Source organism: Schistocerca gregaria, chromosome 6 (assembly GCF_023897955.1).
Source record: "Schistocerca gregaria isolate iqSchGreg1 chromosome 6, iqSchGreg1.2, whole genome shotgun sequence".
Taxonomy (NCBI): Eukaryota; Metazoa; Arthropoda; class Insecta; order Orthoptera; family Acrididae; genus Schistocerca; species Schistocerca gregaria.
This window is the reverse complement of record NC_064925.1, coordinates 426,924,672-426,950,549: the sequence shown is the minus strand read 5'-3', so window position 1 is coordinate 426,950,549 and position 25,878 is coordinate 426,924,672. Positions and strand designations below refer to the sequence as shown.

The 25,878-nt window shown below is 43.4% G+C and overlaps 1 protein-coding gene across 4 annotated transcripts in view; it reads left to right on the top strand.

Moving 5' to 3' along the window:
- Positions 1-25,878, top strand: part of LOC126277973 (autophagy-related protein 16-1-like) — an 837,530-nt gene that overhangs the window by 706,388 nt on the left and 105,264 nt on the right. For all 4 annotated transcript variants that reach the window (XM_049977625.1, XM_049977627.1, XM_049977626.1 and 1 more), the window contains exon 2: positions 10,532-10,652. In XM_049977625.1, coding sequence (XP_049833582.1) covers positions 10,532-10,652 — 121 coding nt within the window. The remainder of the gene's footprint in view (positions 1-10,531; positions 10,653-25,878) is intronic.

Genomic DNA, 25,878 nt, shown 5'->3' with positions numbered 1-25,878 from the left:
TTAAGTCCCGTAGTTCTCAAAGCCATTTTTGAACCTTCTGTTACATGGTTTTCTTCAAAGAAGGAAAAAAGCAATATAGTATCAATTTATTGTATAATGATTAGAAACTGACTGTACAATTGCTTCGATACTCTGCTTCGATACTCTGGCAAATGAACTGTCTGCCTCAAAACAGTATTTTGCAAAATTAAAAATACCATAAACCACTACGATTACTAGTATTTACAAGGTGACCATTATTGAACTATATGAAATAAAATCATCGTAACTTCTGAACGTTCAAATTGCACTGTTGGCCGCTGAGTATGAATGGGAATTATTGTGATGTGAATATGGTTTGGTTTAGCGACGAACCCAGTTTCATTTGGATGGGTTCGTCAGTAAGCAAATTTGGCGTATTTGGGGGACTGAGAATCCACATTTCGCGATCGTGAAGTCTCTTCACCCTCAACGAGTGAATGTGTGGCGTGCCACGTCCAGTCATGGAATAATCGTTGCGATATTCCTTGATGGCACGGTGGGTAACGACCGACACGTGAAGGTTTTGTAAGATGATTTCATCCCCATTATCGAAAGTGACCCTGATTTCGACCAGATGTGGTTCTTACAAGACGGAGCTCGACCCCATCGAAGCAGGAGAGTGTTTGATGTCCTGGAGGCGCACTTTGCGGATCGCGTTCTGCCACTGTGGTACCTAGAGGTCAGTGGCCACTGAACACAAGCGACTCCTTTTTGTGGTTCTATATTAAAGACAAGGTGTACAGAAATAACCCCGAAACCATCGCTGAGCTGAAAACAGCCATTCAGGATGTCATCGACAGGACTTCAGCGGGTCATACAGAATGTCGCTATTCGTCTGTGCCGCATCATCACCACTGCTGTGAGGCATGTCTAACATGTCACAACCTGAATCCGAATATCTGTAGTGACGTTCACATGTTGAACAAAGTGAGTACACGCCGTAGTTTGTAATTAATCTACTTTTTTCCCTTATACTTCAGTAATTGTTACCCCGTAATTACAAATTTTAATTATTTTGTAATAGCTTTCATGAATAAAAAGTAAAAGTTAAGTGTAGTGGTGCTGACAGATTCCATTTCATCACCGTACCTCATCATTTAGAGCCATTACATTTCTGTCAAGATCATCCAGAAACCTTTTGAAAACTGGCGATATTAATGCTTCGTCGTCCATGGGGGAGAGGAATCAAAGGACATTAAGTGATCAGAGCGTTTATCAGATAGTATAGTCTTCGTAACCACTAGGAGACACGCCAGGAAGAACCAACACGGCAGTTCGTCTAACGAAATGCCAAGTGACTAGCTGGATCACCTAGCGCTGAGTGGCGGCCGGCGTCCTAAGTTCACATTTGTTTGCTTAGCAAGGTGAGTCGTCCGGGGATTCGCGAGGCGCGTCCGGTGTGGCCGTAACCTTAGCGCACCGTCGGTTATATTGCCTCAAGACAAACACACAGTCTCTAATTGTATTGCTTCTGTTATTGAGCTCAAATTATGACTTACGATTACTCATCGAAATGAGTAGATTACGACTACAAGTGGAACAGATTCTGGTTTAGCGGTCTAGTAATACTGATGTTGGCGATGCTGACGTTCACAAGTTTTGTCAGTAACAAATATACTTTCATGAAGTAACTAATATTTTCTCAGATTACTACTATTCACTTCACAATCGTCGGCAATTGAAGTAATACACTGAAATCATTTCTGCCCACCGGTCATTATCGCCGCACAGTCTATACTCGGCAAGGAACGTTCACTGATTCTCCCTACAAGTTGGCTGATACCCTCATTAAGCTTCGAACATGCTGTCGACGATACCTGGAAACGGTGCCAAGAGCAACCATCCAGAATTATATAGAAAAGTAGCGAGATTCTAAGCTCCGGAAATGAGCTGCAGTATCGATTGCTAGTAAGGTTATCGATAACTCTGCCCTTAATGATTATCCGTGAAATGTAGCTCACACTGATGTGACTAAAAACTGTACACGTCCACTTGCCCACATCTTGCCGGCTAAACATACGATAATAAAATAATCCAATACTCGGGGAACATAGCAACACCCTACTGGAGTGTGTGTGTCTGTGTCATGCAGGTGACTATGATGATTTCTTCTACAGAAAATAACCTTATAGGTCGGACAACCACAGCTAAAAACTTGTACATAATGTGAAGGACAATCAAACAATTTAAATTAAGAGATGATAAAATAGTCTGTGGTGTGCGTACTGTAAGACCTTCGGTACACACATCATCAGATTATTTGACTTGTCGCTCTAACGAAGTAGACGAGTGTCAGCAATATGTATCGTGGTCTTATCGTGGCGTGTTTATCTTCTGCCGTTAGGTCAGACGATAGAAATGCCACTTGCACGCTTAGAGTAGCAGAATGACGGTGACCAACTTTAAACAGAACTTGATTAATTTTTACACACATTTATGAAAGTAATAATTAGCATAAAATTACTTAACTTGATTCTGGATGCTATTTACAATAGACAATCTGAAGTTCCTTTGGTCTTGGTACGTTAATCTTATTCTCACGTATCTCTGATACTTGACAAAGTGTCTATTCATTTATCTTAATGGCTATGTACAGGAATATAATCTTACTAGGCTCATACTGAAACTTGACTATAGACTGGTACAGACAAATGCAGATTAATGCAGACTGACTAATCGGAGGTCTGTACACTCGTTATAATACCTCGAGCGTTCAGGTATCACTGTGCGAGTGGGATCCGCGAGGAGAAAAGGTTCAACGTTAGCAGCAATCTCATTGGCTGCGTAACATATTAATACGCGGATCGGCGGAAGCAGAATTTGGTCCGGCTCTATGGCAGCGCCGTCTCGTAGTGCGGAGACGGACGAGCGCTGCGCCTGCGATGTTGTGCTTAGCGGGGCGCGCTCTAGTGGGAAAGTTGTGTACGCGCTCACTACGCGGGACTATGTACACAACATAGTCTATGTTAAACTGCTTGACAGTCCAGATCGGCAATAGCAGTTCATCGTATTTTCTCTGTTTGACGATTGGTTTCGTCGGCCAGTGTGGCCGAGCGGTTCTAGGCGATACAGTCTGGAACCGCGCGACCGCTACGTTCGCAGGTTCGAATCCTGCCTCGGGCATGGACGTGTGTGATGTCCTTAAGTCTAAGTAGTTCTAAGTTCTAGGGGATTGATGGCCTCAAAAGTTAAGTACCATAGTGCTCAGAGCCATTTGAACCATTTTTTCGACTGGTTTCATATCCTGGAGGTACCTCTTCGGGTCATATAAAAACAGTACTTTACGTACCACGACTTTTAAGGTGAGAGCGCACGTAGAAAAATGACACTCCTCGGTAAAACTTTGGGTGAAACGGCATATGGGCATCCGGTCCGAACCATGCACGATCCGTCCTGGCTCGTCTTTTCACTATGTTTTGGAGATGTGCTTGTGATCATGCATGGTTCGCATCTGATGCCCATCTGCTATTTCATCCAAAGTTTTTCCCAGGACCTGAAGAGATACCTCCAGGGCATGAAACCGGTCGTCAAACAGGAAAACACAATGAACAGCTATTGTGGATTTGTACTTTAACTCCGTTTAATATAGACTGTTTTACGATCTCTGATTTTAAATTGTTTGATCGTCTTTCACATTATATACATTCTTGTACAGTGCAATGTTGGGTTTGTGTTGTTATGGATGAAGGGAAGGGAGAGAGTGAAACCCGCTGCCGGCACATAAAAATGGTTGACATGGCTCTGAGCACTATGGGACTGAACATCTGAGGTCATCAGTCCCCTAGAACTTACAACTACTTAAACCTAACCAACCTAAGGACATCACACACATCCACGCTCGAGACAGTATTCGAAATTGAGACCGTAGCAGCCGCGTGCTTCCGGACTGAAGCGCCTAGAACCGCTCGTCCACAGCGGCCGGCCGCAAGCACATAGCCTACTCCCCTCCAGAAGCACCAAGGGGATCTCGAGACTTTGTGTCCCCTTCCCACCAACGGATCACCATCTGCAGTGTCGCACGCATTCTCTTTACGAGACGCTGCGGAGAGGTTTGGAATTTAATCCAGGACATTGGCGCCAAGACTGGTGATAAGAAACTTTGCGCCGGCACGCCTCCTCCGCTTGCCGGCCAAATACTGGAAGTGAAAATTTCGCCCACCTCCAGTATTCGAATGGCGGCTAAATACTGTTCTTGAAATTTTTTACTACATCGCCCGCTGGATTGAACTCATTGGCAGTAGGTCGAGCGCAACCGCATCGACGGATATTAGCGATCTCGGGACTTTGGACGCAGCTGTATGAGACTGAGTTTTGGTGATACCGTTGTTGGCTTAGGTACAGTCTAAAAGTAAAGGCGTTCTCATCTGACGAGCCGTGGATCTCTCCCTCCACGCTTGCCGCCTGCCATAGGCTCTGCTAATCATTCGTGCCAGTATGAGGCTAATAGCGTGCAGAAACGGTAATTCACTTTTAATTTATGCGATTTTTAAAATGTGTAACGTAATTAACGATGTCACCAAATGTGAGGTTCGTAGTGCAACACGGCTTCTAATTGCAAAAAGCTTCTGTCCTATCGGAATCTACACACTGATAACCAAAGTTTGTGGAAATGTGATGAATGAAACTTCATTTACAAATTTGGCATCAGGGTTTAATGGCGGACGCGGGAATATTCATTGTAAAGAACGATCAGGCCGACGTTCAGACGAACTCAGATCTCAAGGCTCGTGGAGAAATTTTAACAGGATAGAAGTTTCACTGTTGATGGACAGAGACACTGATATCCTGAAATTTCACGATCAGTTCTATACCTAATTGTTGTTTATGGCTTGGGCTGTTGAGAAGTGTGCACTAGGTGGGCTCCTCGACTTTCGATATGAAGCCGGCCGCGGTGGTCTAGTGGTTCTAGGCGCGCAGTCCGGAACCGCGGGACTGCTACGGTCGCAGGTTCGAATCCTGCCTCGGGCATGGATGTGTGTGATGTCCTTAGGTTACTTAGGTTTAAGTAGTTCTAAGTTCTAGGGGACTGATGACCACAGCAGTTAAGTCCCATAGTGCTCAGAGCCATTTGAACCATTTTTCGATATGAACGCGGACGAACAACGAATGAGATCTGTATTGGCTGTTAACGAGACCTGCATTTCACATAAAAAGTATAGAAATAAAGCCGTAGCGGCAGGAGCGTCTATAGAAAGGTCCCAGAACTGCTCTCATTAATAAACGGTCACAACGCCCATATAGTACTGGGAACAGAAAGTTGGCTGAAACCAGACGTAAACAGTAATGAAATCCTAAACTCTGATTGGAATGTATACCGCAGAGATAGGCTGGACAGTGAAGGGGGAGGCGTGTTTATAGCGATAAGAAGTGCAATAGTATCGAAGGAAATTGACGGAGATTCGAATTGTGAAATGATTTGGGTGAAGGTCACGGTTAAAGCAGGCTCAGACATGGTAATTGGATGTCTCTATAGGCCCCCGGGCTCAGCAGCTGTTGTGGCTCAGCACCTGAAGAATAATTTGGAAAATATTTCGAGTAGATTTCCCCACCATGTTATAGTTCTGGGTGGAGATTTTAATTTGCCGGATATAGACTGGGAGACTCAAACGTTCATAACGGGTGGCAGGGACAAAGAATCCAGTGAAATATTTTTAAGTGCTTTATCTGAAAACTACCTTGAGCAGTTAAACAGAAAACCGACTCGTGGCGATAATATATTAGACCTTCTGGTGACAAACAGACCCGAACTATTTGAATCAGTTAATGCAGAACAGGGAATTAGCGACCATAAAGTGGTTACTGCGTCGATGATTTCAGCCGTAAATAGAAATATTAAAAAAGGTAGGAAGATTTTTCTGTTTAGCAAAAGTGACAAAAAGCAGATTACAGAGTACCTGACGGCTCAACACAAAAGTTTTGTCTCAAGTGCAGATAGTGTTGAGGATCAGTGGACAAAGTTCAAAACCATGGTACAATATGCGTTAGATGAGTATGTGCCAAGCAAGATCGTAAGAGATGGAAAAGAGCCACCGTGGTACAACAACCGAGTTAGAAAACTGCTGCGGAAGCAAAGGGAACTTCACAGCAAACATAAACATAGCCAAAGCCTTGCAGACAAACAAAAATTACGCGAAGCGAAATGTAGTGTGAGGAGGGCTATGCGAGAGGCTTTCAATGAATTCGAAAGTAAAGTTCTATGTACTGACTTGGCAGAAAATCCTAAGAAATTTTGGTCCTATGTCAAAGCGGTAGGTGGATCAAATCAAAATGTCCAGACACTCTGTGACCAAAATGGTACTGAAACAGAGGATGACAGACTAAAGGCCGAATTACTAAATGTCTTCTTCCAAAGCTGTTTCACAGAGGAAGACTGCACTGTGCTTCCTTCTCTAGATTGTCGCACAGTTGACAAAATGGTAGATATCGAAGTAGACGACAGAGGGATAGAGAAACAATTAAAATCGCTCAAAAGAGGAAAGGCCGCTGGTCCTGATGGGATACCAGTTCGATTTTACACAGAGTACGCGAAGGAACTTGCCCCCCTTCTTGCAGCGGTGTACCGTAGATCTCTAGAAGAGCGAAGCGTTCCAAAGGATTGGAAAAGGGCACAGGTCATCCCCGTTCTCAAGAAGGGACGTCGAACAGATGTGCAGAACTATAGACCTATATCTCTAACGTCGATCAGTTGTAGAATTTTGGAACACGTATTATGTTCGAGTATAATGTCTTTTCTGGAGACTAGAAATCTACTCTGTAGGAATCAGCATGGGTTTCGAAAAAGACGATCGTGTGAAACCCAGCTCGCGCTATTCGTCCACGAGACTCAGAGGGCCTTAGACACGGGTTCACAGGTAGATGCCGTGTTTCTTGACTTCCGCAAGGCGTTTGACACAGTTCCCCACAGTCGTTTAATGAACAAAGTAAGAGCATACGGACTATCAGATCAATTGTGTGATTGGATTGAGGAGTTCCTAGATAACAGAACGCAGCACGTCATTCTCAATGGAGAGAAGTCTTCCGAAGTAAGAGTGATTTCAGGTGTGCCGCAGGGGAGTGTCATAGGACCGTTGCTATTCACAGTATACATAAATGACCTGGTGGATGACATCGGAAGTTCACTGAGGCTTTTTGCAGATGATGCTGTGGTGTATCGAAAGGTTGCAACAATGGAAAATTGTACTGAAATGCAGGAGGATCTGCAGCGAATTGACGCATGGTGCACGGAATGGCAATTGAATCTCAATGTAGCGAAGTGTAATGTGATGCGAATACATAGAAAGATAGGTCCCTTATCATTTAGCTACAAAATAGCAGGTCAGCAACTGGAAGCAGTTAATTCCATAAATTATCTGGGAGTACGCATTAGGAGTGATTTAAAATGGAATGATCATATGAAGTTGATCGTCGGTAAAGCAGATGCCAGACTGAGATTCATTGGAAGAATCCTAAGGAAATGCAATCCGACAACAAAGGAAGTAGGTTACAGTACGCTTGTTCGCCCAATGCTTGAATACTGCTCAGCGGTGTGGGATCCGCACCAGGTAGGGTTGATAGAAGAGATAGAGAAGATCCAACGGAGAGCAGCGCGCTTCGTTACAGGATCATTTAGTAATTGCGAAAGCGTTACGGAGATGATGGATAAACTCCAGTGGAAGACTCTGCAGGAGAGACGCTCAGTAGCTCGGTACGGGCTTTTGTTAAAGTTTCGAGAACATACCTTCACCGAAGAGTCAAGCAGTATATTGCTCCCTCCTACGTATATCTCGCGAAGAGACCATGAGGATAAAATCAGAGAGATTAGAGCCCACACAGAAGCATACCGACAATCCTTCTTTCCACGTACAATACGAGACTGGAATAGAAGGGAGAACCGATAGAGGTACTCAGGGTACCCTCCGCCACACACCGTCAGGTGGCTTGCGGAGTACGGATGTAGATGTAGATGTAGAATAGCGTCGTTCAGGGTTTCCAACAAAAGAAGGCAAACAAATTATGAGCACCAAAAGTAATGGCCACTGTGTTCTGGAATAGAAAGGGACGGCGTCGTGCTCAGTGACTTCATGCCTGGAGAAGAGCTCATAAACGCAGTAGTCTACTCAGACCCTTCACTGACTTAGCATCTATGCTCAAAACAAAAAGCTTGGATTGTTGTCCAGCAGCATTGTGGTTCTTAACCATTCCGGTCTCATTTAGGAAGTTTTTTATTTTCGCCGTATAGCCTCCACTTTGCCCCGAGTCATTGCCATCCTTTTCCCAGATTGAAGGATTTTTAAGGTAGAAACACTATGGAAGCGATAACGAACTGAAAGCGAACGTTGTGTTTGGTTCAGAAACTCATCAACAATTGAGTGCGTAGGTGTGGAAAAACCTGTTGGGCGCTACGACAGATAAATATGAGTGGCGACTAGGTACAAAAATAGCTGGTACCGGACGTGTTTGTGCGATGGACTTACATTCCATTTGCACTTGGTCCGTCACTACATAGACGGTTAATGCTGTTAGTGGATGACGCTTTAGTTGTCCGATATTGTCCCATATGTGCCCGATTGGAGACAGATCCGGTGATCGAGCAGGTCAAGACAACACCTGACACTCTGTGGGGCTGCAACAGAGGAATGTGGGCGAGCGTTATCCTGTTGGATAACACCCACTGGAATGCTATTCAGCAGCACTGCAGCTCGAACCACCAGATCGACTTACAGTTTTGCAGCCAGTGTGCGTGTGACAAGTACGGGCGTGCTTCTGCCTTCATACGGAATCGCAACCCAGACCGTAAGCCCAGTTGTAGATCCAGTGTGTCTCGCACGCAGACAGGTTCGTTGCAGACCCTCAACTGACCTCTTTATAACCAACATACGACCATTACTGGCACCGAGACAGAAACAGCTTTCATCAGAAAACACAACAGATCTCCACCCCGCACTCCAGTGAGCTCTCGCTTAACACCATTGAAGTCGCAAATGGCGGTGGTCTGATGTCAGTGAAATGCACGCTACAGGACGTCTGGCTTAGAGCTGTCCCTGAAGTAACCGATTTTTAACACCAAATTGTCTCACTGTGGTGCCAACTGCTTCTCAGATAGCTGCTGCAGATGCAGTACGATGCGCCAGAGCCATACGGTGGACACAATTGTCTTCCCTCTCGATAGTGTCAGGTGGCCGTCGGCGTCCGGCCTTCTTGCGACCGTATACAGGGTGTTACAAGAAGGTACAGCCAAACTTTCAGGAAACATTCCTCACACACAAAGAAAGAAAATATGTTACGTGGACATGTGTCTGGAAACGCTTACTTTCCATATTAGAGCTCATTTTATTATTTCTCTTGAAATTACATTATTCGTAAAATGGAAACACACAGCAACAGAACGTACCAGCGCGACTTCAAACAATTTGTTACAGGAAATGTTCAAAATGTCCTCCGTTATCGAGCATACATGCATCCACCCTCCGTCGCATGGAATCCCTGATGCGCTGATGCAGCCCTGGAGAATGGCGTATTGTATCACAACCCTCCACAATACGAGCACGAAGAGTCTCTACATTTGGTACCGGGGTTGCGTAGACAAGAGCTTTCAAATGCCCCCATAAATGAAAGTCAAGAGGGTTGAGGTCAGGAAATCGTGGAGGCCATGGAATTGGTCCGCCTCTACCAATCCATCGGTCACCGAATCTGTTGTTGAGAAGCGTACGAACACTTCGACTGAAATGTGCAGGAGCTCCATCGTTCATGAACCACATTTTGTGTCGTACTTGTAAAGGCCCATGTTCTAGCAGCACAGGTAGAGTATCCCGTATGAAATCGTAATAACGAGCTCCATTGAGCGTAGGTGGAAGAACGAAACTAAAATGAGTTCTAAGATGGAAATTAAGCGTGTCCGGACACATGTCCACATAACATCTTTTCTTTGTTTGTGTGTGAGGAATGTTTCCTGAAAGTTAGGTCGTACCTTTTTGTAACGCCCTGTATTTTCGTGACCACCGCTTCCAGCAGTCAAATGCAGTGGCTACTTTCCTACCACGTCTTTTTGCAAAATCGCAGAAGTAACATGCAGCTCCTCGTAGCCCTATTACACGATCTTGTTTAGACTCAGTGAGGTGTTGATAATGGTATCTTTTTCGCCTTGAAGGCATTCTCGGCTTACATCAACTTACAATGTCCCGTCTGGAAGGTAACTAACGCTCAAGACCAATGAAGTGTGTATTTGAAGCAAACCTGATTTGCGTCCTCATAGTTGCGCTACTAGCGCAACTCTTATGCGACTGGCGCGAAAACTGAATAGGCAACTTATTTTAGATGTAGAAACAACCATGTCACTTTTCGTTTATGTCGCACAATTCCTTCTTGGTTTTGCGATTTCTTTCCGTCAGTGTAAGTTGAAAAATATGTTTTCTTTCATTATCTAGAATAAAAATGTTTAGAAAAACAGTACGTTCTTTGCCTTTAGAATGATCCTGATATGTGATTTTGTAAAACGGAGGTGGTGAATATGAGCTACGTTTCTACATTTCAGCACACCCTCACCGGGCACTCGGGCAAGGTGATGGCTGCGAAGTTCCTGGGCGAGCCCACCAAGGTGGTCACGGGCAGCCACGACCGGACGCTCAAGATCTGGGACCTGCGCAGCAAGGCCTGTGAGTACCACCGCTATTACTGCTGCTGCGCGTCTTATCGCGACGGGCGCAAAACTTTTCTCTTCCCACTGGCTGGCGAAAGCTGGCCGCTAGGTGATTAGTTGTCGTGTCCGCGCCGCCTGTGAAATGTTTCCCCGGCACCGGAAGAACGTGAAAATTCCTGGGAATGGCTTTTTCCTGCAGATATTTACCAGCACCTGTTTGGCGGAGCTCTGTTCGTTAAGCTGCTCGTAAAGTTCCAGGCCTAGGAATCTTCCTCCCGTTAGACCTGGACGACATTCGGGTCGTAAATTCTGCGTGAGATGATGAAAACTTCGTTAGCAGCTTTAGTAACCAGGCTTCTTTACTTTTGTTTCGAATATTTGTGAGCAACAAATCCTTCCTCCCATTATTAAGTTGGTGATAAAAGGGATTTTCAGATGATTGCGTTCTGATAAGTGGAAACAACAACTGCCTGATTGTTTATGAGAGGTCAGTACAGAAGGCCGTAGAGGAAAAGGCGAGAAAAAGCCTTGGCAACGAGGAGATCCAGCGCTCGTTTCGAAATATCCATCCAGGATGCCGCCGTCGTAAAATATTTCTTACTTCAGATAGTTCGTGAGCTATGTCGTTTGCTGCTGTTGGATAAAAATAAAACCAACAGTCGGCTCGTTCTAGGAGTCGGTAAAGATATTTTTAAGAATCCGTTTTTACATGTAAATGCACAGCCAGACACAATGCTTCGTATTCCGTTGAAAACCAGAATCTTTAGCTACATGGACGGGAGCGGCATCGTCAGTCTTTAAGTACTTCATTGTGCCAATTAGGAACGGTATTATCGAAAGACGGTAGATTATTAGAAAGGAAGCACAATCTCGGATTCGACAAGGATGAAGCAAAAATTGCCCGTGTCTTTTTCAAAGCAGCCCTCCCTGCCTTACCCCCGTGGTGTATCTGTGCTTGGCGTCAATAAAAAATTAAGTCTGTGTCCCCCTTCAATACAGCAGTAGCACCTCGCAAATCAAAGTTCAGGATTTAATGAAAATAATCGGATGAATTGGATGGCCGTAGTTGATTCCAGGTCACTGTTTCCGTAGTTCACTTGTGTTGTCAGGTTTTGTAACTGTTTGCAACCTGAATACTACCAAACGAAATACAACATTATTTTGTAAACAGTTGATAGATCTCCCTAGTCACCGTTGCCAATCTACAGTTCGTTCGCATTCACAAAGATTAAAAGTCTCTTAGGTGTGCGTGCTCCAGCACACCACCAGCTCACTGTAAAGTGGCACCAGACGTCTATACAAAAGTATTTAAAGGCACCCCTCTACCCAGCAGTTTAAAGTGTGTGTTGTTACAAAGAATGAAGAAGACAAGTTTACTAAAGGATGGTCTTTTTTTCATTTACATTAAAGTTAGCTCAAAAGAGTTTTTCAATTGATACATTTAATTTATGTGAACGTGTATATACCCTCAAACCTGTCTGCCTACTTAGCAAAATACAGTAAGTGAAGATTTTATGAAATTAGGGCACTGAGAACTCATCTTCAAGGAATTTGTGCTAATTGATTTTGCGGGTTTATTGCCATTTCCAAAGCTATGGTGGATTTAGTATTCTGATATATATTTTAGGTATGGTAATTCAGATAATACGTTAGGATTGCAATTGTATATGTGTAAATCATGGTATTGTGTCCTGCAGCATATGGCGAATAAATGTTAGCTCCCAAATATTCATTTAATTGCATGCGGATGCTACCCAATAGACTCCTTTCGTCATATGTGATACAATTTTGACGTTAGCCAAATGGATCGGTTCCCAGTGAGACGTATTACGCTGCTAGTGATTTAAGTCACTATCGATCCTCAGTTTGTTGTTGTTGTGGTCTTCAGTCCAGGAGACTGGTTTGATGCAGCTCTCCATGCTACCCTATCCTGTGCAAGCTTCTTCATCTCCCTGTACTTACTGCAACCCACATCCTTCTGAATCTGCTTAGTGTATTCATCTCTTGGTCTCCCTCTACGATTTTTACCCTCCACGCTGCCGTCCAATACTAAATTGGTGATCCCATGATGCCTCAGAACATGTCCTGCCAACCGATCCCTTCTTCTGGTCAAGTTGTGCCACAAACTTCTCTTCTCCCCAATCCTATTCAATACTTCCTCATCAGTTATGTGATCTACCCATCTAATCTTTAGCATTCTTCTGTAGCACCACATTACGAAAGCTTCTATTCTCTTCTTGTCCAAACTATTTATCGTCCATGTTTCACTTCCATAAATGGCTACACTCCATACAAATACTTTCATAAATGCCTTCCTGACACTTAAATCTATACTCGATGTTAACAAATTTCTCTTCTTCAGAAACGCTTTCCTTCCCATTGCCAGTCTACATTTTATATCCTCTCTACTTCGACCATCATCAGTTATTTTGCTCCCCAAATAGCAAAACTCCTTTACTACTTTAAGTGTCTCACTTCCTAATCTAATTCCCTCAGCAGCACCCGACTTAATTCGACTACATTCCATTATCCTCGTTTTGCTTTTGTTGATGTTCATCTTATATCCTCCTTTCAAGACACTATCCATTCCATTCAACTGCTCTTCCGAGTCCTTTGCTGTCTCTGACAGAATTACGATGTCATCGGCGAACCTCAAAGTTTTTATTTCTTCTCCATGTATTTCAGTACCTACCCCGAATTTTTCTTTTGTTTCCTTTACTGCTTGCTCAATATACAGATTGAATACCCTTCCCAAGCAGTGCTTCCCTTTCATGTCCCTCGACTCTTATAACTGCCATCTGGTTTCTGTACAAATTGTAAATAGCCTTTCGCTCCCTGTATTTTACCCCTGCCGCCTTTAGAATTTGAAAAAGAGTATTCCAGTCAACATTGTCAAAAGCTTTCTCTAAGTCTACGAATGCTTCCGAAGTTATTTGGTCACATTAATACAGGAGGTAGAGAACATCAAAATAAATGTGTTTCGATGAGGAACATGTAGCCTCTGAGGTCAGCTTGTAATGTTAGGGTACATATTCTTTGTGGTGCTGACTTTAAGTTCTTGTGCATGCGTCACTGATTGGAAATGCATAATGACATTCAAATGTCGACAGTTCGCCTGTTTGGACACATGTGAATTAACGAAGTACTCGACCTGGTGCACATCAACAGCGATCGGTGTTAATTTATGGACCGGCATTCTCGGTGATTTGGTGATTGGACCATTCACTTCCTCCATTCCGCCTCAACGGACGGTGATATCGCACCTTTGTAGAATGTGTATTGTCAGAATTGCCGGGGGATGTATCTCTGAGTGTGAAGTCAAGAAGGTACTTCCAGAACAATGGAGCGCCAGTAAATTTAAGCATTGCTTTGAGGGATCATCTGAGAGCTACCTTCGTGAATCGATGGATCGGCTGAGGTGCCCTTGTGGTCTGGCCACCCGGATCGCTTGACTTCAGGTATCTGGATTTCTTCCTCTAGGGGCATATGAAACAGCTGGTCTATGAAACCATCGTGGAAACAGAAGAAGACCTCGTCACTGTCGCCCCTTGTGCTATTGTGGACATGCCAGATATCTTCTAATGGACACGACAGCGATAGACCGACGATATAGTGCTTGCATATAGGCCAATGGTCTCGCATTCGAGCAGTTCCTGTGAGTGGCACTGCTGAAAAGAGCATGCTAAAGTGCCTTCTGTGTACATTGTCCGTAGCGTCAGAAATTTCCGTCGGGAACCACATGTACCATAATTAAATATATTTGTATTGTTTTTCTCTACCTCATGTATTAATTTGAGCGAATAGTTTCGGAACATCTGAATAGGATAATGAATTAAACTGGTTTCAACATTCGAAATCTGGATTTCTTTCGGGAATCCTAAAATACAATTTCGGAAGGATTGCATTGTTTCGTTGGAATAAGCAACCAATCAGTAATATTGTGTCACGTATAAAAATGGAAATTACGTGACATAAATTTTTCATTAGGTTCAGAGAGTTTGTTGTCAGATGTCGCCATCCACTTGGCTTCAACAATCTATTATGAAAATTTATCACACTTCACGTAAGCGATTTGGAGTAACTAGGGAAAAACCGAAAATGGAATGACAGCCCAGGGGATTTCAGTCCCTCTCCTTCCAAATGCGAATGCTGTGTTACCTAACTTGGAAGGCATCTCAGCACGAAAGAGAGTGATTCCATATGATGTCAGTTTCAGTTACATTCTACCTGCCACAATTAGGTTGTACAGTGGAAGTAAGGTGAAGCAGTCTTAAGTGTTCCTGACTGTAGTCCCACTGAAAGTGGTTTACGAGTGTCTTCGTCCAACATTTGAAATTACTTAGCTGCCAGTGCAGTGGAGCATAGGATTTAGCGTGCATTCCTAACCACGTGGTCCAACAAAAATCACGTTTTATACAGAGGTTTGAACCCAGACCTTTGGATTTGTAACGTGACTCTTACACACTTTGCCACCCAAATTATTTGCAAGACTAGCTATACGCCCGAATTTTGCAACGGAAGTTCAGGAAAGGTCTATGCATACCGTTACTCTTTAGGGTTCCATATATGAGTCGCTAAAAACGGAACACTCATTGGATCACACTCTCAATAAACTCGTTTTTCCGAGAAAAGACGTTAAATATAAATCAAGCGTTTCGAAAAAAGCAAAGTACTTTCATTAAGCTTTTAATGCACAAGCAAAATCAATAAATCCGTACGGCTCTACCAAGTAAATACAATGCGAGTTTGTGTTGGTGAAGATAAGACCGCGACGCTTAATTCTGTCACACTGTCACTGAAAAAAAAAAAAAAAATAGCGCCATCTATCGGTTCTTCGGTGTACTACAAAACTAATAGTGCTATCTGTTTGTTTATTTGGTGTTCTACGAAACTAACAGCGCCATCTATTTTGCTTGTGCATTAAAAGCTTAATGAAAGTACTTTGCTTTTTTCGAAACGCTTGATTTATATTTGACTTCTTGTCTAGGAAAAACGAGTTTATTGAGAGAGTGATCCAATTAGTGTTCCGTTTTTAGCGACTCATATATGGAACCCTAAAAAGTGACGGTATGCATAGACCTTCCCTGAACTTCCGTTGCAAAATTCGGGCGTATAGCTAATCTTGCAAATAATTTGGGTGGCAAAGAGTGTAAGAGTCACTAAGGTAAACGTCCGAACTACTAAGCTTAGCAAATTCGTAAAACTTTAAATTACGATATTTTTTCCCGATCGATTTCGTTGAAATTAGACTGTATGTTGCCCTAAGTTACGTTCAAGTTACCTGTGAAAGGGAAGGAGCGCCTGGTCCCCGGCACGAATCCCCCCGGCGGATTTGTGTCGAGGTCCGGTGTACCGGCCAGCCTGTGGATGGTTTTTAGGCGGTTTTCCATCTGCCTCGGCGAATGCGGCCTGGTTCCCCTTACTCCGCCTCGGTTACACTATGTCGGCGATTGCTACCCAAACAAGTTCTCCACGTACGCGTACACCACCATTACTCTACCACGCAAACATAGGGGTTACACTCGTCTGGTGTGAGACGCTCCCTGGGGGTACACCGGGGGCCAACCGCACAATAACCCTGGGTTCGGTGTGGGCCGGTGGAGGGGTGAAGTGGCCTGCGGTTGTCGTCGTGGGGTTGTAGATCACTGTGGCTGCGGCGGGGACGGTGCCTCTCCGTCCTTTCTAGGTCCCCGGTTAACATACAGTACAATACAATACCTTTGAAAACATCATGAAAATTCGCCCATTTTGGAGGTTAGCATGTTCAGACAAATAGACAGACACGACAGTCTTACAGTTTTATTATTAATATAGATTAGATCATATTCGTAACAATCACAGTATTCCACTCCTGATGCAATGCAACGTAAAAGGACAGACCTCCCGTCTCGTTGGCTGACAGGTTCAAACCCTTTCTTCTTTAAGACTGAGTACATCCAATAATCAGTCAAGAGCAGATTATAGTCGAGCAAAAATACAAGATTATTATTTCTCCTGCCTCTTTATTCCACTATTCCGTCCAAACTGAATATTTAATATTTTGATGCGGTACAGATATCATAAATGATAGTTGCTCGTCAGTATGTTGATCACTGTGACTGATATTACTAAGGCAGAGCGCTATGCTGCTGCTGGAATAACTTTAAAGACAAATTGACATTGCAGATGTAATAGAAAATTTTTTGCAAATTAAGTGGTCTTGAGAATATATCGGCACTTCTCTCTTGCTTGTATTAAGTGGGTCGTGATCAGTAGTTTGGTAAATTTTAAACTAGTTTCGACGTGGTATTTTTCTTTTTGCCGAGATCCTTCGTATTTTGCCAATTAAATCCTTTTCATCACCATTCGTATAATCACTTTCATTTTTCTCTGTATCTCCCCTGTGGCTGTTATGTTTGCATTTGACAAGGACAGAGATTCCCTTGACCGCCATGTTGTATGCGATCTTGCCATTCAGTATTCGTTCCAGAGATGTTTAATCTTACTATCTCCAAGTGATATTAATTTAAATTCCACACTCATACCAAATTTTAATTGTAATACTAGAATTCATAAAATGGAGAACTTTATATTACCTTGCAACATCCGTATATCCCGATGGGTTAAATCGCTTTATCCGAACAAAGGACAATTGGTTTCGAATTACAGCGGATACCGGATGCGGAAATGTACTTCTGCTGCGGAAAATACGTGCACTTACGACTACATAAACACTAGCGGCAAAATTTCCCTGCTGGGCTCAAAAAAATCAGTCACCACGATCTAAACAATCAAATTTCCTCTTAAATGTTGACGGTGATACCATAATTTTGCTATAATAACTGACACTCCAAATGTACGACCACGAGAATTCAAACGCATCGGTGCATAATAAAGCTTTCCGAAGCACAACTGAAATGTATTGCACATGAAATGATAATTCAACGTCAGAATGATGCATGTTAACCACAACGAAATCAGTTCACAAATAAAAAATAATCTCTCTCTCTGTTCCACTAGTACTAGTTAGCAGTGTTCACTAGCAGCTGAAGTAGCTATAACGTCGTGCTAGGTTCTAGGACTCTCCCTAGAGTCGTGCTGGGGTCCGTCCGTACGCTCGGCGTGACCTGAGGGTAATCGGAGGAAAATGTGAAGATAATCTGAGGTGGAACTTCGTGTGTGTGTGTGTGTGTGTGTGTGTGTGTGTGTGTGTGTGTGTGTGTGTGTGTGTGTGTCTGTGTATGTGTGTGTTGAGTGTGGGCGGGTGGGTGAGTATGTGGATGTGTTTGTGTGTGTGGTTCTTGCAGAACTGTTGCCAATGAGTGGCTGGACTTCCTGGTTTTTATGTGATGGGGCAGTTTGCTCTTTATTGACCCTTAAGCAGAGCTGCGGGCTTCATGGAGAGCTTAAGCCCTCTTGGGGTTGGTGCTGACTTTCTTAGATATTTTCGGTGGGGAACCTCGATAATGGCCTGAGGTACCCGAATGAGATGCCATCTTTCTGGGACGACGGAGAGCATGTAGTCCAAATGGCGAGATGCAGGTCGAGGACTGTAGATTTTGTTTATCTGTTCCCGTGTTGATACTTCGATGGGTTCTCGGAGAGTCTCGATGGAGAGTTCATGATGTATATCTCTACCCATCTGGAGACTCTTACGATCATCTTCAAATCCTCGTTTTGCAAGGTATGAGTAAGCCTGAGGGCTGATTTGTAGATGGTACCCAAAGAGGAGCAACCATATAGGATGGTTCGTATGAGGAGTCGAAGTTCTCGAATGTGGCGGCTTATAAAGACGCGTCGACCAATCACAGTTGCAGGCAGTGAAGTGATGCGAATTGGGCGTCCTCTGTTGACCTCTGTAGCCGCACGTGGGTGGCATGTTGCGAATCGTCTTTATCTGCGGTTCGTACCGGCTGGTTTAAATGTTTCTTCTGACGAGTAAAAAGGGGAGCGCGACGCGTCATCTTCGGTCGACGAAGACACTGTCGGTACCGCAAATTTAATGCTGCTTTGATGCAGCTCTCCATGCTACCCTATCCTGTGCAAGCTTCTTCATCTCCCAGTACTTACTGCAACCCACATCCTTCTGAATCTGCTTAGTGTATTCATCTCTTGGTCTCCCTCTACGATTTTTACCCTCCACGCTGCCCTCCAATACTAAATTGGTGATTCCATGATGCCTCAGAACATGTCCTACCAACCGATCCCTTCTTCTGGTCAAGTTGTGCCACAAACTTCTCCCCAATCCTATTCAATACCTCCTCATTAGTTATGTGATCTACACATCTAATCTTCAGCATTCTTCTGTAGCACAACATTTCGAAAGCTTCTATTCTCTTCTTGTCCGAACTATTTATCGTGCATGTTTCACTTCCATACATGGCTGCACTCCATACAAATACTTTCAGAAACGACTTCCTGACATTTAAATCTATACTCGAGGTTAACAAATTTCTCTTCTTCAGAAACTCTTTCCTTCCCATTGCCAGTCTACTTTTTATATCCTCTCTACTTCGGCCATCATCAGTTATTTTGCTCCCCAAATAGCGAAACTCCTTTACTACTTTAAATGTCTCATTTCCTAATCTAATTCCCTCAGCATCACCCGACTTAATCCGACTACATTCCATTATCCTCATTTTGCTTTTGTTGATGTTCATCCTCCTTTCAAGACACTATCCATTCCTTTCAACTGCTCTTCCAAGTCCTTTGCTGTCTCTGACAGAATTACAATGTCATCGGCCTACCTCAAAGTTTTTATTTCTTCTCTGTGGATTTAAATACCTACTCCAGATTTTTCTTTTGCTTCCTTTACTGCTTGCTCAATATACAGATTGAATAACATCGGGGAGAGGCTACAACCCTGTCTCGCTCCCTTCCCAACCACTGCTTCCCTTTCATGTCCCTCGACTCTTATAACTGCCATCTGGTTTCTGTACAAATTGTAAATAGCCTTTGACTCCCTGTATTTTGCCCCTGACACCTTTAGAATTTGAAAGAGAGTATTCCAGTCAACATTGTCAAACGCTTTTTCTAAGTCCACAAATGCTATAAACGTAGGTTTGCCTTTCCTTATTCTTTCTTCTAAGGTAAGTCGTAAGGTCACTATTGCCTCACGCGTACTAGTTTTTCCAATCGTCTGTAAAGAATTCGTGTTAGTATTTTGCAGCTGTGGCTTATTAAACTGATTGTTCGGTAATTTTCACATCTGTCAACACCTGCTTTCTTTGGGATTGGAATTAATATATTCTTCTTGAAGTCTGAGGGTATTTCGCCTGTTTCATACTTCTTGTTCACCAGATGGTAGAGTTTTGTCAGGACTGGCTCTCCCAAGGCCGTCAGTAGTTCCAATGGAATGTTGTCTACTCCGGGGGCCTTGTTTCGACTCAGGTCTTTCAGTGCTCTGTCAAACTCTTCACGCAGTATCGTATCTCCCATTTCGTCTTCATCTACATCCTCTTCTATTTCCATAATATTGTCCTCAAGTACATCGCCTTTGTATAAACCTTCTATATACTCCTTCCACCTTTCTGCCTTCCCTTCTTTGCTTAGAACTGGGTTGCCATCTGAGCTCTTGATATTCATACACGTGGTTCTCTTCTCTCCAAAGGTCTCTTTAATTTTCCTGTAGGCAGTATCTATCTTACCCCTAGTGAGATAAGCCTCTATATCCTTACATTTGTTCTCTAGCCATCTATGCTTAGGCATTTTGCACTTCCTGTCGATCTCATTTTTGAGACGTTTGTATTCCTTTTTGCCTGCTTCATTTACTGCATTTTTATATTTTCCCCTTTAATCAATTAAATTCAATATTTCTTCTGTTACCCAAGGATTTCTACTAGCCCTCGTCTTTTTACCTACTTGATCCTCTGGTGCCTTCACTACTTCATCCCTCAAAGCCACCCATTCTTCTTCTACTGCATTTCCCCCCCCCCCCCCATTCTTGTGAATTGTTCCCTTATGCTCTCCCTGAAACTCTGTACAACCTCTCGTTTAGTCAGTTTATCCAGGTCCCATTTCCTTAGGTTCCCACATATTTGCAGTTTTTTGCAGTTTTACTCTGCAGTTCATAACCAATAGATTGTGGTCAGAGTCCACATCTGCCTCTGGAAATGTCTTATAATTTAAAACCTGGTTCCTAAATCTCTGTCTTACCATTATATAATCTATCTGATACCTTTTAGTATCTCCAGGGTTCTTCCATGTATACAGCCTTCTTTTATGATTCTTGAACCAAGTGTTAGCTATGATTATGTTGTGCTCTGAGCAAAATTCTACGAGGCGGCTTCCTCTTTCATTTCTTAGCCCCAATCCATATTCACCTACTACGTTTCCTTCTCTCCCTTTTCCTACTACTGAAATCCAGTCACCCATGATTATTAAATTTTCATCACCCTTCACTATCTGAATAATTTCTTTTATTTGATCATACATTTCTGCAATTTTTTCGCATCTGCAGAGCTAGTTGGCTTATAAACTTGTACTACTTGTAGTAAGAGTGGGCTTCGTATCTATCTTGGTCACAATAATGCGTTCACTGTGCTGTTTGTAGTAGCGTACCCGCATTCCTATTTTCCTATTCATTATTAAACCTACTCCTGCGTTCCCCCTGTTTGATTTTGTGTTTATAACCCTGTATTCACCTGACCAGAAGTCTAGTTCCTCCTGCCACCGAACTTTACTAATTCCCACTATATCTAACTGACGGCCGCGGTGGTCTCGCGGTTCTACGCGCGCAGTCCGGAACCGTGCGACTGCTACGGTCGCAGGTTCGAATCCTGCCTCGGGCATGGATGTGTGTGATGTCCTTAGGTTAGTTAGGTTTAAGTAGTTCTAAGTTCTAGGGGACTGATGACCACAGCAGTTAAGTCCCATAGTGCTCAAAGCCATTTGAACCAACCATATATCTAACTTTACCTATCCACTTTCCTTTTTAAATTTTCTAATCTACCTGCCCGATTAAGTGATCTGACATTGCACGCTCCGATCCGTAGAACGGCAGTTTTCTTTCTCCTGATAACGACATCCTCTTGAGTAGTCCCCACCCGGAGATCCGAATGGGGGACTATTTTACCTCCGGAAATTTAATGTATAATGAGTTAATCCTGGTATACGAGCCTACTGTAATAAGTGAAAGGAAGATTAGGCAAATGTGACAAAAGTCGTTGAACATTATTGTCTAAATGAACAGCGGAATGATAGGCTCAGTACCCATATCGATGAAATCCTCTAACTTCTGGACTGCAAACTGTTATTTGATAAACAGTAGGTGCTTTAGCTAATGGTGTTACTCATGTTGGACGCTTCACTATTTATACGAACAGCATGGGAAAGCTTGGAAATCGAAGGAGCGTACAGAAAGCGCTTTCCGCCCAACGCGGAAAGCAAAGAATGTCATTCGGACCAGCCTTTTGGGGTCGCTCTCGATGAGATGGCCATGATATGTTTTCCCGTGTTGTAACGATTGGCGATACTTCGATAGCTTATTCCAACACAGAGTCAAAGCAGCATTTAATAAGTAATAAAATGAAACACTTGCAGCCGTCATTTTGATATTATTTATTATGTTGCAACAGTTTCGGTGAATCAAAACACCATGTTCAGGCCTTTAGTGACGCTGAAGGGATGTACTGCAATCGTACACATGATCCTATCAGTGGCCAACATCTGTGAACTATCTGTAGAATAGTGTAATAGCGATGTAGTTCTGTAACTAACATCATCACGTAAGTGAATGGCCTAAGTCCCATAAACCATCAGTCAAAGGATGAACACGTAAAAACATTAAATGCAGTGGAAACGTTCAACTTCACCAAAACCAAAAATATGTAAGCATTCAGTGGTGTCGAGAAACGATGGGCCCAGTTTTTTGGGACAAAGATGGCGTTCTTTTGATTGATCTCGCGATACGTGGTTGCAGATGATTTGCACTGCGAAATGCTCACCGAACCGAGACGTACCACCCAAGTCGACGAGGCGGGGGACTGTCGACCAGAGCAGTCCTCCTCCAGGACAACAGGGAGCCACACACCGCTGCCCGCGCCAGGGATAAGACTCGCCATTTCCGTTGGGTACTTCTCAACCAGCTACACTATGGTTCCGACCTTTCACCCACCGACTGTTACTTCTAGCCCTTGGAAACAGTGACTTTGTTGACAACAATTTGAAATTGACAACAAAGTCAAAGTCATTCTTGTCATCTGGTTCAATTCGCTGCCCAAGACCTCTGCGGATTGTTTGAAGAAACTAGTAATACTTAACGAAAAGTGGTTGGAAGTAAATGGAGATTCCTCGTAGAAGCCAAGTAGGTTCGAAGTAAACTAAAATTGCCAATGAAAGCTTTTTCTAACGATTATGTTTATTTTTACTTTTCGAGTATGCCTCGTACAAAATCGGAAAACAAATAGAAAGAAACTGCCAGAACAGTTAGTGACAAACAAATAAATTTAGAATACCTTTTATTTTAGTACTTAAGGTCTTAAGTATGTACTTGAACCGTTGAGTTAATGGACAAGAATGTTAATTTTTTAACTGGTGCAAACTACATCAGACAGTTAGGTGACTCGGTTTGATTACAGTTTTACGAGTTATTTCATTAACCCAACCACACTCCAGTTGTAATATGCAATAATTACAGAACAATATAGCATGTAGTCATGACATCTCGATAATGAGAGACGCTAACTACGGTACTTTATTAGATCATCACAACGGTGTTAGTGCTGCGCAAGCACCGCACTCGCTGGGACTGCTGACTGCGTGCTAATGGGTCTCGCAAATTGTCGAGTTTTATTACCGTTGCGTCGAGCGATGAACGTCTTCAGCAATCCACCGGCCTTCCGCGCACTTCTCTGTGGCTCCGCGCACGCGATGTACGGTAATTCTGCCAGGTAGTCATGCCAGATAGCAATGGTTCGCTGCTGCCACGAACATGACGTACGTTGCGAGTGTAACTGAATGAGGAGTATGTAATACCAGCGCGTCTGGCACCCGGTGGCGGGCGCCACGTGTCACCAGTCTGTTCCCAGTCCAAAACAACGACGGATGAGAGCTGGAATGGGTATCTCTCGGGAAAATGACTGTAAATGTGTGAAATGTTTCGATAACACTCTCTCTATTCTTCCAGTTCTCACAAGGGAAACTCCCCATCGCAGATGCTCTGATTTAGTGGTGGTATGGGCCAGTCGATAGCCCGTCAAGCATGAAAACAGGAAGAAGGTGTACTGAACTGTGGGAAAAAATGGAAACAGTGAATAGTCCAAGCTAAACAAGTACGATATTGAGCATTAATTAATAACTGCGCCGTTGTGGTTCAGTGGTCACGGTGTTGGACTGAGAAGTGGACGACCCTTGTTCAAAAGTGACTCGTGTCATGTATTTTTATTTTTTATTTCTTTTTTCACAGTAATATGTACTGTCCGTCCGCTCATTGATTTGTTTGTTCTCTTTCTGTAGTCTTGGCAGTTCTCATACCTTACATAGGTTATAGAACATGAGTCATATGGTAAAAAAAGGTTACCTTCGCAAGTAAATGTGAGGGCAGGCGAGATACCACACATACGTCCCACAGAAATGAGAACAACAAATAAACGGGTGTGAACAATGTTACAACACAGTCAAAAATTCCTAAAATGAACGCTACTCCAAAAACGTTAAAAACGTACGAGGGTGAGTCAAATGAAAATCATAAATTTGTAAAAACAAATCAAAATTTCGCGCCGTTATCCTGTAAGTTGGAAGGCGTGCTACAAACAGCGTGCAGAATGGCCTGTAGGTAGCAGCATAGTGCAGATGCACACATACCGTCGCATTATCAGTATAGCTATGGCCGTCCCACTTGCGACTCGCACCAGGAAAGAACAGCGTTTTATTTTCGGTTGTTGCGTAGTGAAGGTGTGAAACCTATTGAAATTCATCGACGAATGAAGGTTTAGTACGATGATGCATGTTTGTCACAGCAGCAAGTCTACGAATGGAGCAGGAAGTTCGCAAATGGTGTGACTTCAGTGTAAGATGCTCCTCGTCCAGGTCAGGCACAACGAGTTGTGACTCCACAGAACATTACAGCAATTGAAGCCATAGCGAAGGAAAATGGACGAGTGACACTGAATGACATTCCAGCATATTTACAGATTATTCATGGGTCAGCACACGACAATGTGCATGATGTGCTCCAGTCTCACAAAGTGTCTGCAAGATGGGTGCCACGGCAGCTGACTCCTGAAATGGGAGACCGACGTGCTGATGCTTGTGAAGAACTTCTTCAGCGCTTTGAACGAGAAGGTGATGGCTTCCTTGCAAGAATGGTTACTGGGGACGAAACCTGGGTTAACTTCCACCAACCGGAAACGAAGAGAGCGGGCAAGGAATGGCACCATTCCTCATCACCAAAACCAAGGATGTGTCGAACAGAGCCATCAGCAGGGAAGGTTACGCTGACTATCTTTTTGGACGAAAGAGGCGTCATTTTGGAGCATTACATTTCTAGAGGGACCACTGTCACCAGTGCATCATACACAGATCTCCTAAAAAAAATCATCTGCGGCCTGGAATCAAATCAAAGCGACGTGGGTTGCTGTCAGCAGGTGTCCTTTTGCAACATGACAATGCAAGGCCCCACACTGCCCGTACAACAATTGCAACAATCACAGATCTGCATTTTGAGTGTCTTCCTCATCCACCATACTCATGAGACCTTGCCCCAAGTGATTTCCTTATGTTTGGAACACTCAAAGACGCAATGGGAGGAGAGAATTTCTGTTCTGATGAAGCGGTACGCCACGCGGTGCACGAGTGGTTGCGTGGACTACCAAAATAATTTTTTTTCTAAAGGAATTTATGCACTTCGTAAGCGCTGGAGGACTTGCATTGAGCGTGGGGGAGATTATGTTGAAAAGTGTTCCAGCTTTGTACCACTTCTGCACAATAAATAATATTTAAAAAATATTTAAGGTTTTCATTTGACTCACCCTCGTATGTTTTGTCACAGCACAGAGAAACTGTGTGAATATGAAACTATTGCGTTCATTTGTTGCAGCTTATGTGACAAACTATTATGTTGTCATCATTATCTTGAGAGTGATAACATTCACATTCATACGAACACCTAAATCGGGAAAGGAGGCATATCGCACTCACTTAACAGGTGTGCAAAGTAGGTGCGTCGGTAAGAGATTCCTATGAGGTGACATAATTACTGTAACAAATGCCGTGTATGACACACCAGACATGTCTTCCGGAAATGGATTCGGTTGACTTGTCGC